Here is a 15,709-nt window from a genome sequence, read left to right as displayed (position 1 = left end):
TTCTGATAACATTCCACATTTAAGTATGCTTAATATGTATAGATTTTACAGAAGCGAAATTCCCTACTAATGTAAGTTTGCTAAAAGTTATTACCATGAAGTGTTAAATTTTTATCAAAGGCCCTTTCTTTACCCCTGCATATAATTAAATTGTGATATTGTGATTTATACTAAGAAATATATATTTGGTCTTCGTCCCCAGAGCTGCTAAAACTGTTGGGGTTTCCTAAGTGAAAAGAGCAAGAAAGGTGAAAGGAGTGTTTCATGTTACTGGTAACAAGCCCCTTTCAACCACACCTGAGTTTATGTTAATGACGTGACTTGGAAAGCCCCTAAGGGTGGGGGGCTGCCTGGGGGACCCACCATGTGATCAGGGGCTAGGAACTTTCAGTCCTACCCTCTGACCTCTGAGGGAAGAAGGGCTGGAGATTGACTTAATTACCAGTGGCCAATGATTTAATTAATCATGCCTGTGTAATGAAGCCTCCATAAGAATCCTAACCAAAATGGTCTGGAGAGCTTCCAGTTTGCTGAACGCATGTAGGTGCTATGAGGGTGATGCAGCTGGAGAGGGCATGAGAGCTCCACACCCCTTCCCCACACCTCACTCTAAGCATCTCTTCCATTTGGCTGTTAGGGAGTCACATCCTTTTATAATAATCCAGTAATCTAGTAAGTACACTGTTTCCTTGAGTTCTTTGAGCCATTTTAGAAAATTACCAAACCCAGGGAGGGGGTTGTGGGAGCCCCCAATTTACAGCCAGTCAGTCAGAATTATGGGAGACCTGGGTTTGGATTAAGTGTAGGGCAATCTTGTGGGAATGAGCCCTTACCTTGTGGGATCTGATGCTAACTGCAGGTAGATATTGTCAGAATTGAATTGAATTGTAGGATACTCAGCTGGTGGTAGAGAATTGGTTTGTGTGAGCAAAACAAAACAAAACAAAAAACCCATACATTTGGTGTCAACAGGCTTGAGAATAGAAGTCTAGAGACAAATATTCTTTCCCTTTAGAAATGCATTTTCTCCTTTCTCTGTTAATGCAGTGATTTCCAACTGTCAGTATTTTCTAATATGATATCTTTGTGTTCCTTAGTCATAGCCCATTTCTTCATTTAATCACATGGTTATGTGTGAGTATCCTTTTATTGGGGCATTCTTATCTGGACTTTGTATCAAGGAGGGCTACCCTATTAAAATGGTTGATCCGTTTTCTAACTTTCTGTATGGTTTGGAAGAATTCAAATAAGATGGTGATTAGTTTTTCCCTGATCATTTGGTGTGAGGGGGCTCCAAACCTGGATTGTCCTGGAACATTTGGATGGTGCTCTGGGTTTGCACTACATTTTCAGTTTAGTGATTTATAGTTTGCTAAAAATTGTTCCATTTTACTTGGGTTTTCAAATTTAAAGGCATGATATTTATAATAAAAACAATCATATACAACATTACAGAGAATAAAATAATGAACCCAATATACCTGGAACTCAGCATCAGGAATCCTCAATAGTTGTAGGAAACAGCTTGTTCAGATTAAGGCTTATTGATTTACCAGTTTGTTTATTGGCAAGTTCACTCCTGAGACAAAACTGTGTGCTTCCATTAGGAGATACATAGTGTCTGTTTTCTGCTTCCTGGTGGTATTGACAGTTGGTGAGCATCTTCACCCTTATCCATTAATCCATTAGGGGCTGTAGAATGGTAATTCTCTCATTCTATCTGATTCTATCATTCCATTGATTTTATATACATACATATACCTATATATTATATTTTTTATATGTATAGTGGGATCAATCAATTGATTGTATTATATATAATATTGAAAAAGATAACTCATTTTTATATATATCCACATAACATTTTAAAGTGAATAATGCAGTGGCATTACTGCATTCACAATGTTGTACAATCACCGCCTCTATCTTGTTCCAAACATATTCCTCATTCCAAAAAGTAACTACTCCCTGAAAACTGGGTTTGCCTCTTGGTGGGTGTCGAGCCAAATACACAGCCAAGTCGAAGAGCAGGAGAAGGAAGGATTTATTACTTGCAGCAAGGAAGGAGAACCCTGGGGATCTTTCCCAAAGCAGTGTTTCCCTGGACAGCAGAACTGGGGAAGTTTTAAGCTAAGGGTACATGCATATTCATGAAGGGGCTTGAGCAGAGGAGAATTCAGCATAGAGTTGGGGCAAAGGTCAACAGAGTCCAAGCTTTACAGGGGTTTGAAGTCACAAGGGTCAGAAAAGATTACCGTCACCATTCCTTAGGTTCCAGTGGATCTGGTGGTGGTTGATCCTTCGAGGGGGGTTTGAATTCTGCAGAACAGCTGAAGAATGTGCTTCAGGCTAATCTTTACCCTTGAAAAGACTGGGAGTCTTAACAACTGATTTATTACCTTTGCTACTGTTACTACTCCTGCCTGATAACAGTCTTTTGTTGCTGCATTCTTTTATTCCCTTAAGATCATTATTACGGAGGTCTGTTCAAGGGTAAACATTGTCTCCAGGCTTAGATCACAAAATGGCTTAGGCCAAAAATGGCTTCTCTTATGTCAAGAAAGCCATGCCTGGTTCTCTTTCTCCAGGGACCGCCTACCCTATCTGCTTACATAACCTCTTACCCTTCAAAAAGTTACTTCTCATTCATACCTCTCCCTAGCCCCGGGCAAACATCAATCTGCTTTCTGTCTCTATGAATTTGCTTATCCTGGATAATTCATGTAAATGGTGTCATATAATATGTGACCTTTTGTTTCTGGCTCCTTTCATTTATCATTTATCATTTATCATAATGTCTCCAAGGTTCATCCGTGGTCTCTCAGTTATCCATACTTCATTCCTTTTTATGACTGAATAATATTCCATTGTAAGAATATATACCACATTTTGTTTGTCTGTTCATTCAGTGATGGAAATTTTGGGTTGTTTGCATTTTTTGGCTTTTATGAATAATGCTTCTTTGAATATTTGGGTACAAAGATTTGTTTGAATACAATTTTTAAGTTATTTTGGTTATATACCTAGGAATGGAATTGCTGGGTCATACGGTAATCCTTTGTTTAAATTTGAGGAACTACCAAACTGTTTTCCAAAGAGGCTGAACCATTTTACATTCTTACCAGCAATGTATGAGGGATCCAATTTCTTCATATCCTCGCAAACCCTTGTTATTTTCCATTTTTATAACCAACCTAGTGAAATGGTATCCCACTGTGGGTTTTTTTTGTATACATTTCCCTAATGACTAATGATATTGAGCATCTTTTCATGTACCGTTTGGCCACTGGTATATCCTCTTTGTAGAAATGTCTATTCAGGTCCTCATCTCCAACTTATGAGGGAGGCTTTGGATATTGACCTTCTAAGTAAGCTCACTCATTGGTGTATTTGTTCAGAGGCCAGTCTCAACACACCATTAACAGATTCCAGAGTTGGACTTGAGGGCACACTGGGGAAGTCTCAGGAGAAAGGAGCTCTAACGTGGGAAAGTGCTGGAGCTGAACACACGTGCTGGGACCAGGGCAGTCAGCTTTCAAGGAACCCTGGAGCGAGGGGCAGGAGGACTCTAGATAAATGAAGCCCACAGACAATCCCCAAATTATGGTTTATTCTTATATTAACCTTCCTTCATCAGGACTGTTTATAGTACTTTGGCTACAGGGTTTTTTGTTTGCTTGCTTGCTTTTTTTAAAAAAATTGCCTGAAATACAGTTTGAAGTAGTGAGGAGACAAGTGAATTAAAGGATACTAGGTCTGCCTCAGGCTGGGAAGAGTGGAACAGTGTGGCCTCTAGACGAATTCAGACCAAGGGTCTATTCCCAGCTCTGTCACAAGTCTTGTGAACTTGAGAAAATTGCAAGTTCATCATCTGCAAAGTGAGTCTGATAAGCCCTATCTTGTAGAGCTATTGTAATATACGTGACGTTTGTAAAGCACTTGCAACAATGGTCTTTCAAGAATGGCATTTATTACTATGATAACTATGACCCCAGACCATAATACCAACTCTTTGGGATTTTTTTCTTTAATCTCATGAGATGTCAGAAAATACGCAGCACCTTTGGAACGAACAAAACTGCTTAGACAGTAAAACTATGTAAAATTTCCCCATTTGTAAATATGTCATTTGAGTGTAGAGTAATCTCTCCCAGCTGGATGCTACTCAGAGGTTCTAGAATTTGCGTCAAGGACCAACAACTTCCCTCCCAGGTGCCTTTTCATCCAGACCACCCCTATTTTCATTATAATTTCACCACCACCAAAAATGTAGCCTTCATTTGGAGTTCCCCAGATTACACTTAAGATAAGTAGTAGAACATCCCTTTAATGGAGTGGCCTCTGGCCCTTTGACCCCAGTGCAAAGAGTGCTATCACAGTGGCTTCTTGACATCTCACTTCAAGGAAGTATCATCCTTGTTTCTCAGAAACTCCCTGGAGGCGATGGGATTAAAACACCTAGTTTGTGCACTGTGTTCACCTGCACTGGGACAGGAACACAGAACCCATTTTATTCCTGCCCCGGGTGGAGATTCTCTCTGTTTTACCCACAATCCCAAAGTAAAAGTTCAGGGTAATCTTCCATTCCAGTCTTCAGTCTCTCAACTTTGAGGCCCACCATCTAAGGGTCCCACCCTCCCCCACCACAATTCACTCAGCCTCATTTAGCCCACCATCCCGCCTAACTGAAAATCACCTCCTCAAGGGAACTGCAGTGTCCCAAAGCGCCAAACTTCCTTGCTTCAGAGCATTTACACTTGACTGCTCTCATCTGGAACCTCCTCTCTTTCTCACCCCTTGTTTTAACTTGTCATTTATTTAGGTCTTAGAGTGTGTCTCACCATCTTCTTGATATGGCGGCAGCTCCTAGGCTCTAAAGTTCTATCGACAGTGGCTCAGTCTTCTTTTTCTTACCATCCCCAGTTCTGCCATGGAGCCTTCCAAAGAGTAGATGCTCAATTAATGGTTGGGAATAAGAGTGGCAACGATAAGGATGTCTACTTTATTATTGTTTAATTTCTCTCACAATCTTGAATAATCTAAGAAAACATCTTTCAGTTTTACAAAAAGAAGCACTAAAAGAATAAAACAAACCAAAAATGTACCACCATTTACTCTTTTTCTTTTCTTTTTTACTGGACCCACATTATTTTACTGCCGAGTCTATTCTCAGTTCCATGGAAATCCCTCTTCCATTGCTGTGTTTTCTTGTTCGAGGTCATAAAAAAAATGGAAGGTTTCTAAATTTGTTTTATAAAATATCAAAACTTTGCCTTGTACCTGATAAAAGTAATGAATGTGTGATCCATACTGTCACCAGCAGAATGGCGATTTCCTTGGTTCTTGCCCTCCTAAAGAGGAAGAATTCAATCGAGAGGCGTAGAGCAGTTTTAAGTAGCAAGAGTTCAGTTAAGCAGAGCAAAAGTACACTCCCGAGAAAGCAGGAGAGCGGGCTGTCTGGAAACCAGAAGCAGCCCCGCAATGGGGTAGGGCCGTGTTTTGTAGAGTGGTGGTCCCTCCCTGTGTCCTGTGTTATTTGACTGACAAATCAATTGACAGCTTTAGGTTATATAACTTTCCTGCTAGTATGCAGGCACTTACCCATAAGCACCCAAGCAGAACCCATGGGGTGGGGCGGGGAAGCAAAAGCCGCAATGCTAAGTTGTTACAAATGAGGCATAATGAACCCTGGGTTACCTTGAGTCACCTTTTAGGTCTTGGTGCGCCTGCGTCAACCTGTGCTGGCGGTTTTGTCTTGCTTGGTCCTGGTATGGCTGGAAACCTAGCAGTGGTCCTTGACCACGAGAGGGAGGATCTCTGGGCATGCTCCAACCACCAGTGTCCAGGTAGGGGAGGGAAAGAGGAACCGTCCAGGATGGGGCAGGCCCGCTCATCTGTGACTCGCTATCCTCATCTTGGCTCGCCCGGGCACCCTCTTCATATCCTGGGCATGAAACCCCTGCATCACGAGAGCTAGTGGCTGGGGCTTCCTGAGGCTCCTGGCGAGTGCCAGCAGCACGGGAGCTTGGGGGAGTACCCCAAGAAACAGAAGCGGGGGAGGAGGGCGACTCTTTTATCTCTGCTGCCGCCGCCGCCACCGCCGCCTCAGTGGCCTGGGCACCCTTGAGACTCTGCGTCTCGCCCCGGGCCTGGTGGCGTTTCTCGCGGGCACGGCGCTTGCTCTTCCGGCCCCGAGGCACGATGACACAGGTCAGGGCCAGCAGGCGGGAGTGTGGGCAGGAAGGCAGGCAATGAGGGCAGCTGGGTGAGGGACAAGGAGATGCTGTGAGCACCTTCAGCGCGGAGATTCCTCCCTGGCTTTAACCAAGGCCGCCTCTGCAGGGTCCTTGAGGGCACTGCTCGAGGTCCCACAGGGCTCCTGTTCTCCTGCTCAGCCTGTCCCCTGAGACCCCTGGGGAGGACGGTAGAGTGAGCCTTGGGCTACAGGCTGCCAGCCTACCTGAGTGTCCCTGGGGTGACAGAAGGGGCTGCCAGTGGGACCTTCCGTGTTCTAGGGCGGGGAGTCTGCTCAGTTCATCTTCAGGATCTTTAGGTGGACGGCAGCCAGGGCCTGGGCTTCCTCCTCTCTGTTGCTCTGCAATTGACACCTCAGTGGTCCCGGGGACCCATGAGGAGGAAGTGAGGGGTGCCCCAGCTCACCGCCCTGACAGGGGGGAAACACAGTGCTGACAGCTCTGTGGAGTCCTTTCTATCCTGGGATCACTGGGTCCTCAGTCCCTATTCAGTGCTCTCAGTTGGCTTCATGTAGGGCCTGGGACCCACCCTTCTGCCCTCTAATGGCTTTGCCTTCAGGCTAAGGATCTCATCTCCCTTAGACCTGATGTAAAGGAGCCTCGGCCCGACTGCCCTGTCCTGAGCCTTCAAGTGCTGAAAGCAGGGGCAAGGCTAGACTCTTTGTCGTCCCCACAGCTCAGGGGGCGGGGCATGTTCCCCTTAGTCGTCACTCAGCGTTCTCAGTTTGACTCCTGGGAAGGCCTGTGGCTCCTCTCTCTTTACCTGAGGACATGTGCTCGTAGAAAGGCCCACAGCTCTCTGAGACCCAACAGAAGAAAGTGAGGGTAGCCTGATTTCCCACATCTACCTGTGGTCTCTGAAGGCAGAAAGCTGTGGCAGGCAAATCCAGGCCTTATTATGGTTGGCCGCACCAGTCCTCGCTCAGGCTCCTCCGTTTGACTCCTGGGAAGACCTATAATTTCTCGCTCTCTTCACCTATTAACTGTCCTCACTTCTCTGTCACCCTGGGAGGAGTTAAGGGTTGCCTCTGCTCGGCCTGACATCTATCCAGGCGTCTCCCAGGACTGACAGCAGGGGAGAGATGATGTGCTGCCCCCATTGTTATGGTTTTCATGCTCCACTCCAGCCTTAGGTCCTCACCCCAACTCCTAGCACAACCTGGAAATTTCCCCTATGCTGAGTCAGCCAGCCTCAGAGCAAAGTCCTCACCAGCCTGAGTCCCCAGAAGTAGAAGTCACAGTAGGCCACATGTAGCCACAGCTCTTTCTGAGGGGCTTCTGAGGACTAACAGCAGAGGGCAAGATTCTCCGGGCTCCACTCTTCTGGGGTTTGTGACCTCAATAGTCCTCACTCTGTCAGGATCTGGGACTCTTCCCTCTACTGACCTGAGTCCTCCAGAGCTGGAAGCAAGTGGGTGACACATCGAACTACCCCTGCCTGGGGCTTCCCAGGGCCGAAAGGGTGGTGGGGCTATGTGTTCCTCTCTCTTTTCGGTCGGGCGTTCCCCTTGGTCCTCACTCAGAGTCCTTACACTGACTCTTCCCGTGACCTAGAGAGGCCTGTCCTCTCATACAACAGCCTTTAATTCCCTGAGACCACCTAGGAGGATGTGAGGGTTGCCTCACGTGGGCATGACTGCCTGTGGTCACTCATGGCCGACAGTAAGGGAGGGATTCTGTGGCGTCCCCACTTTTATGATTTGGGTGGTTCCCTCAGTCCTCATGGTCCTCTGCTTGACTCTTGGCAGGACCTGGAATTCCTCCCTGTGCTAACGTGAGGCTGGCCCCTGAGACCAAGTGCCTCATCTACCTGAGACGCTCTAAAAGGAAACGTGTGGGGCACATCATGCCAACATTCCTGGATTTGCCGAGGGGAGGTATCCAGTGGCAGGGCTCTGTTCTAGGTGGAGTCCCTTTATCCTCATTTAGAGTCACTAGATTTCCAGTCTCTACCGAGTGAGGCTGTTCCCAATAGACCAAGGCCCTCGCCTCCCTGAGACCACTCCCAGTGGACAGAGGGGGCACGTCAGCCAGAAAGCTTTGTCCTGGGCCGCCTGGGGCTGACATCAGGGGTGGGACTCTGCATTCTCCTCTGTTCTGGAGTGAGTGGTCCTCTTGCTCCTCATTCAGGGTCCTCATCGTGATGCCTGACCAGACCCAGGACTCCACCCTCTGCTCCCCTGAAGCTGTGCTCCTAAGAACAAAGGCATTACCTTCTTGGAAATTCTGAATTGGAAGTCAGGATGAACCAGATCTGTCCAAAGCTGTTGGGGTCTTCTGAGGAGCAGGATTTTACAAGGCCCCACTCTTCTGGAGTCAGTGGCCCCTCAGTCCTAACTCAGGTTTCTTACCTTGACTTCAGGTAGCATATGGGACTCCAGCCTCCCTACTGACTGTCTGTCTGCCAGCCTCAGACCAAGGCTTTCACCTTCCTGAGACGCCAGAAGGGGAGGTAAGAGACCTATTCCCTGGCTACCCCTGCCAGGGGCCTCTGTGTGGTCCCCTTTGTTATGGGGAGTCCACTCATCAGCACCCAGTGTCCTCACCCTGAATCAAATTAAGGCCCGTTAGGATCTCCTACTTGGGCAGGATTGGAGATGCTGCCACAAGACCAAGGAACTCACCTCCCTGAGAACCTCTCCACCCTTGCCCCGGAGGAAAAGAAGGGGTACCTTCAGACAGACAGCTCTGCCCATGGCCACACAAGGGAGAAAGCAGGGTATACTTTGTGGGGCCCCCTCCTCTTCTAAGGTCCTCACCTTGAATAACTATCAGAGGCTCGGACTCCTCCCTCCACTGACCTGAGGACACAGCTCTTAAACCAAGGCTTTTATGTCCCTGAGAAACTTGAAGAGTGAATGAGGAGATGCTGATCTTTTCAGGTTATCTGGCATTGCATATGTAGAAGACCCCATTGTCACCGAATATTTTTTTTTTATTCATACCATTCACTTATTCAGCGTTACTATTACTGTGTTCCAAAACAGTGCTTTGGGAACAGGGCCCCTTTTATCCCATGAGATACCTTTTGGAGTGGTGAGAAGAAAAATGAATTAAAAGACATAAGGTCTGGCTTAGGCTGGGAGGAGTGGAAGAGTGTAAGCTCTAGACTATTCCCGACCAGGGGACTAGACCCAGCAAGGTCACTTAATCAGTCTTGTGAACTTGAGAAATTTGCAAGTTATTCACCTATAAAGGGAGTCTGCTAAATCCTATCCTGCATGAATGTTGGAATGTTGGAATGTTATGTACTACATATAAAGCAGTGGCATACTCATTAAGAAATATTGGGTTTTTGATGAATGGCAGTTATGATGTGATTATTATGAACCCCCAAAATACCACCCTCCCATCAGAGTTTATTTTTAATCCAGCAGGTAGCAGAGAATATGCAGTGCACTAGGACAAAAGAAACAAATACTCATAAATGAGAAAGTTTAAAAGAAATAAGGCAAACCACGAATTAAATACCTTTTACTCTATGTTTTCTCCATTTTTTGTTTCTAAATATTTTCTGTGGTCGTCTTTCACGTTTCCATGAAAATCTCTATTGCAGTGCCATGTTTTCTACTTGTGGATCATACAGAAAATATAGATGGTTCGTGAATTTCTTTTACATATACCAAAACTGTAACTTTAGAACTCTTTAAACAGCAATAAATATGCAAGCAGTGTCATGCACGAATTCATATTCTTAAGAAAACACACTATCTATTACAAGAAAAAAACATTTGAAAAAACCTAAATAAATCAATAAATAATAAATAGAAGTTACTAGTTTAAAACAGGAAGATAAATAAGATCTACACTTTGCTCCCTCCACCCCTACTACGCTGCACTCTTTAGGAGCTTGACTGCTCTCTTCCAAAACAAAGTGAACAAACTGCCCGCGGCCTCCCTCCCTAGATGTGGGAGGAGCTGCGGGGCCTTGGCCCTGGAAGTGCACTGCGCTGAGCAACAGCTGCAGCCCTGGCCGCGGCTCTCACGCCTGCTCTCTCTTCCTCATCTTTCAGAGCCTCCTCATAGAGATCTGGGAAGGCACTGGGGACGGTACCAGTGATCTTGGCCACAAACTCCAGCACTTTCATCTTGCTGGTTTCAGCGTGGGCTCTCGGGCCCCACAGGAACTCATAGCGCGGAGGATCGCTGTTGGGCACCTGGCGGTACGTCAGGTACTTCTGCCGCACGAAATCTTCGCTGATGAGCCTCCTGGGCTCCCCAAAGATCAAGTGCCTCCTCCCAGCATACAAACCCACCGCATTGAGGAGTTCCCAGATCTCCTCCTCGGTGGCACGGTTGCCCTTCTTGAAGATCGTGCCCAGGAGAATCATCAGGAGACCGGACTTGGGCAGCCCCGACTCATCACTGGGACTTCCCTCGCTGGGGAGGGCCAGCTTGCTGATGAGGGCGTAGGAGTGACAGCTGGGGTCGACTTCCTTCAGCTCGAGGCCAAAGACCAGCTCCATGCGCTCAGAGGCTCTCCTGAGGATCTCGGGGAAGTGCTTTTTGTACTTCTTGTTGACAATCTTCAGCATTGCTGCCTGCGGGATGGGCTCCTTCATCTTGTACTTCTCCAGCAGGAACTCCACCAACTTGCTGGCCTTCCTGGACAGAGGATCTCTCCAAGTGCTGTGAGTGGAAGGTGCTGCCTGGGAGGTACTTGCACTTTCCTCATCTTGGCTCGCCCGGGCACCCTCTTCATATCCTGGGCAGGAAACCCCTGCATCACGAGAGCTAGTGGCTGGGGCTCCCTGAGGCTCCTGGCGAGTGCCAGCAGCACGGGAGCTCGGGGGAGTACCCTGAGAAACAGAAGAGGGGGAGGAGGGCGACTCTTCTATCTCTGCTGCTGCCGCCGCCACCGCCACCTCAGTGGCCTGGGCACCCTTGAGACTCTGCGTCTCCCCCCGGGCCTGGTGGCGTTTCTCGCGGGCACGGCGCTTGCTCTTCTGGCCCCGAGGCATGATGACACAGGTCAGGGCCAGCAGGCGGGAGTGTGGGCAGGAAGGCAGGCAATGAGGGTACCTGGGGGAGGGACAAGGAGATGCTGTGAGCACCTTCAGCGGGGAGATTCCTCCCTGGCTTTAACCAAGGCCGCCTCTGCAGGGTCCCTGAGGGCACTGCTCGAGGACCCACAGGGCTCCTGTTCTCCTGCTCAGCCTGTCCCCTGAGACCCCTGTGGAGGACGGTAGAGTGAGCCTTGGGGCACAGCCAGCCAGCCCTGCCTGGGCGGGACGGGGGTGACAGTGGGGGCTGGCAGGGGAGGTAGGTCCTCGCGGTTCCCATTCAGAGTCAGGATGACAGTTACTGGCAAGACTCCCCCACCCCCCCCCACCCCATCCCCTCTGCTGCTCTGAAGTTGACACCACCATCTTCCATGACACCCAGGAGGAGGAAAGGAGGGAGCGTTCAGCCCACCACCGAAGGGTCCTGGGACCCTCCCTTCTGCTGCCTGGTGATGGCCCCTTCAGAACAAAGCTCTAACCTCCCTTGGACCTGGCAGAGGAAATTACGGGCAGTCTCAGCCTGACAGTCCTTTCTTGGGAGTTTAAGGGTTGGCAGGAGGGGACAGGCCATATTCTCTCTCGTCCCTTCTCTTCGGGGTGGGTGGCTCCCTTAGTCCTCACTCGGGGTCCTCCCTGGACGGCCGGTGCAGCCTGGAGCTCCTCTCTTGCCCCGAGGGCCATCTGCTCGCACCAGTGCCGGCACCTCCTTGAGTCTCATTAGGAGGCAGTGAGGGTGACCACGCGGCCGCATGTGGCAGAGTTTTACCAAGCCTGCAGCGTGCGGCAGACGGGTCGAGGCCCTGTGGTTGGCGGCCCCACTGGTCCTCACTCAAGGGCTTGGGCTGACTCTTGGGAGTGCTCAGGGACGCGCCTTCTGCTGGCCTGCACCTCCCCTCTCACACAGCAGCCCTCCCTTCTCCGTGTGTGGCCAGAAGGAAGCGGCTGGCAACAGGGGAGGGGTTCTGAGGTGCCCTTGCGACGGGGAGGACGGTCCTCACCCTGACTCCTCCCGTGCCCTGGAAATCCCCCCTCTGCTGACCTGCGGCCAGCCCCTCAGAACAAGGCCCCCTCCTCCCTGAGTCTCCCGCGTCCGTCCGCCCGTCCGCCCGCCCGCCCGCCCGCGTTCGCACTGAGGGAGCCCCTCCGTCTTTAGACCTGCCCGGAGGCTCCCAGGCCGACGTCAGGGGCGGGGTCCGTGTGGCCGCCATTCTGGGGTGTGGAGCCCCTCGGTCCCCACGAGGGTCCCGTCCTTCACTCCACAGCGCCTGGGGCGCTCCCTCTACTGAGCTGAGCCAGGGTCCACCAGCCTCAGAGCGAGGCCTTCCTTGCCCGAGACCCCGCGGGGGAAGCGGATGGACTTGGGGCCTAACGGCCAGGCCCGAGCCTCTTGGGCCGAGAGCAGGGGCGGGGTGGGCGGGGCCTGTGTGGCCGCCTCTTTTCGGAGGGAAAGGGGATTGAGGGTGTCGGGGGCGTCCCTGCACTTCTAACTGGGGTCACCTCACACCTTGACACCTGACGAGATGTGGGACTCCTCCCGCGGCTCACCCTCGCGGGACGGCAGCTCTCAAAAATGGCCTCGCCCCCACAGCGTGGTTAGGAGGACGTCACTTCCGGTCATGCGCATCTGGGCTCCAGGAGGACAGCAGGGGCGGGGCGGGGCGGGGCGGGGCGGGGCGGGGCCGGGCCGGGGCGGGGCGGACCCCGGCCGGGGCGGGGCGAGGCGAGGCGAGGCGGCACGGGACGGGAGGTGTGAGGTGGTACCGGCGGAGCTTCCCGCAGGACTGGCACGTGGGCCTTTCATTGACTATTGGCAGGTCTTGGGACTTTTCCCTCTGCTGAGCTGAGTCAGCAGGCGTCACACCTTGGCTCTCATTTCTGTCGGCACCCCCAGCCGGAAGTATCTGGGGGCCTGAGCCTCACAGCCATGCCTGGGTCCTCTGAGACTGACAGTGAGGCCTCTTTGGGGCCCCCTGTTCTATGGTGGATGCTGCTTTCAATCCTCTCTCAGTGTCTTCTCTTGACTCCCTGTAGGTGCTGGGCTACCTCCCGTCTGCCGACCTGAGGCCAAGGCCTCACATCAAAGACATCAGCTCCCTGAGACTGCTGGTGTGAAGTGCAGGCACATCTCATCTGGACACTTGTGCCTGGAGCCTCCCAGAGATGGCTGGTGCAGGTAAGATGAGCTGAGGGGAAAGGAGGCGAGACTCTCTTCTGTGGTTTGGGGCCCGTCAGGTCTCACTCAAGGTCCTCACATTGACTGCTGGCAGGGCCTGCGATTCCATCCTTCTCTGGTATGAATCCATCCCTGTCCCCAACCATGCCCCACATAATCCCAGAGGAGTTAGTGAAGGGGCTCCTTAGCCTGACAGTTCTCACTGTGGTCTCTCTTTGTTGCCATCAGGGGCATTGCCCAAAAGTTCAGAAATGAATTTCTGTCCTTTTGTACAACTGCTGTGTTACTTGCTATTCTCTTTGAGTCAGTGTGTGATAGTCTATTAAGATGATCATTTAAAAAGGCCAGTTGTCATCCACTAACAAAGTTTCAGATGGTTATTTCACAGCCTGTGGACCATACTGCCACATCCAGCCCAATCTTTGGTGTCCCATGCTCCTGGCATGCGGGCTCTGAAATGCTGCCTCAGGTTCCTTCAGTGAAGCAGTAGAGATTCATGGTCCCAGAGCACAGTGGAAAAATCAAGGGCTCAAGTTTAAAGGCTTTTCTCTAATCAATCCTGTCATCTGCCTCTCTTGCAGGCTACAGACCTGTCTCGAATTCAGGGCATCCCCCTACCTGCCCACACTCAGGTTCTAGTTCAGTGAAGACTTATTGTCCCTCAGGGATTATTTAGTTTTGTGTTTTTGCTTTTGTTAATGTTTTCTCTTTATTCCTTCTGTAATTTTTCCATGGTTGATTTTGGGTACAGGAAACAGTAGCCCATGTTTGATTGTCATCAGCTGCTATGGATAAGGTACTAAATCTGTAAATGAATTAAGGAAAATCGATATTCTTACAATATCTGTGCCTCACGAATACACATAACATACTATTCTGGTTGAGACTTCTTTTTCCTAAGTCAATCGGGAAATTCTTATTGTTGCCTCCATGCAGATTATATACATTTTTGTATGGTTTCTTTCTAGGTATGTTTTTTATATTGTTGCTTTAGTCTATGGTGTATTTTCTTTTTTTTTTCCTTTTTTTGATTTTTTTTAACATTTTTATTGGAGTAGAATTGCTTTACAATGGTGTGTTAGTTTCTGCTTTATAACAAAGTGAATCAGTTATACATATACATATGTCCCCATATCTCTTCCCTCTTGCATCTCCCTCCCTCCCACCCTCCCTATCCCACCCCTCTAGGTGGTCACAAAGCACCGAGCTGATCTCCCTGTGCTTTGCGGCTGCTTCCCACTAGCTATCTATTTTACGTTTAGTAGTGTATATATGTCCATGCCACTCTCTCACTTTGTCCCAGCTTACCCTTGCCCCTCCCCGTATCCTCAAGTCCCTCAGTTTCGTTCCTTTTTATGGCTGAGTAATATTCCATTGTATATATGTGCCACATCTTCTTTATCCATTCATCTGTTGATGGACACTCAGGTTGCTTCCATGTCCTGGCTATTGTAAATAGAGCTGCAATGAACATTTTGGTACATGACTCTTTTTGAATTATGGTTTTCTCAGGGTATATGCCCAGTAGTGGGATTGCTGGGTCGTATGGTAGTTCTATTTTTAGTTTTTTCGTGAACGTCCATACTGTTCTCCATAGTGGCTCTATCAATTTACATTCCCACCAACAGGGCAAGAGGGTTCCCTTTTCTCCACACCCTCTCCAGCATTTACTGTTTGTAGATTTTTTGATGATGGCCATTCTAACCAGTGTGAGATGATATCTCATTGTAGTTTTGATTTGCATTTCTCTCATGATTAATGATGTTGAGCATTCTTTCATGTGTCTGTTGGCAATCTGTATGTCTTCTTTGGAGAAATGTCTATTTAGGTCTTGTGCCCATGTTTGCATTGGGTTGTTTGTTTTTTTTCATATTGAGCTGCATGAGTTGCTTATATGTTTTGGAGATTAATCCTTTGTCAGTTGCTTCATTTGCAAATATTTTCTCCCATTCTGAGGGTTGTCTTTCTGTCTTGTTTATGGTTTCCTTTGCTGTGCAAAAGCTTTTAAGTTTCATTAGGTCCCATTTGTTTATTTTTGTTTTTATTTCCATTTCTCTAGGAGGTGGGTGAAAAAGGATCTTGCTGTGATTTATGTCATAGAGTGTTCTGCCTATGTTTCCCTCTAAGAGTTTGATGGTGTCTGGCCTTACATTTAGGTCTTCAGTCCATTTTGAGTTTATTTTTGTGTATGGTGTTAGGGAGTGTTCTAATTTCATTCTTTTACATGTAGCTGTCCAGTTTTCCCAGCACCACTTATTGAAGAGGCTATGTTTTCTCCA

The 15,709-nt window shown here is 48.8% G+C and overlaps 1 protein-coding gene across 1 annotated transcript; it reads right to left on the bottom strand.

Moving 5' to 3' along the window:
* Positions 1-5,693: 5,693 nt before the first annotated feature.
* Positions 5,694-11,537, bottom strand: LOC133081748 (melanoma-associated antigen E1-like). The gene is given in 6 exon segments (XM_061178119.1): positions 5,694-6,261; positions 8,065-8,480; positions 8,606-8,686; positions 10,084-10,179; positions 10,181-11,263; positions 11,265-11,537. Coding segments are annotated over 6 exon segments (2,517 nt in total).
* Between the last annotated feature and the right edge of the window lie 4,172 nt (positions 11,538-15,709).

The sequence above is a fragment of the Eubalaena glacialis genome, chromosome X (genome assembly GCF_028564815.1).
Source record: "Eubalaena glacialis isolate mEubGla1 chromosome X, mEubGla1.1.hap2.+ XY, whole genome shotgun sequence".
NCBI lineage: Eukaryota > Metazoa > Chordata > Mammalia > Artiodactyla > Balaenidae > Eubalaena > Eubalaena glacialis.
The sequence above is the reverse complement of the archived record's forward strand: the minus strand, read 5'-3'. Positions and strand labels throughout refer to the sequence as shown.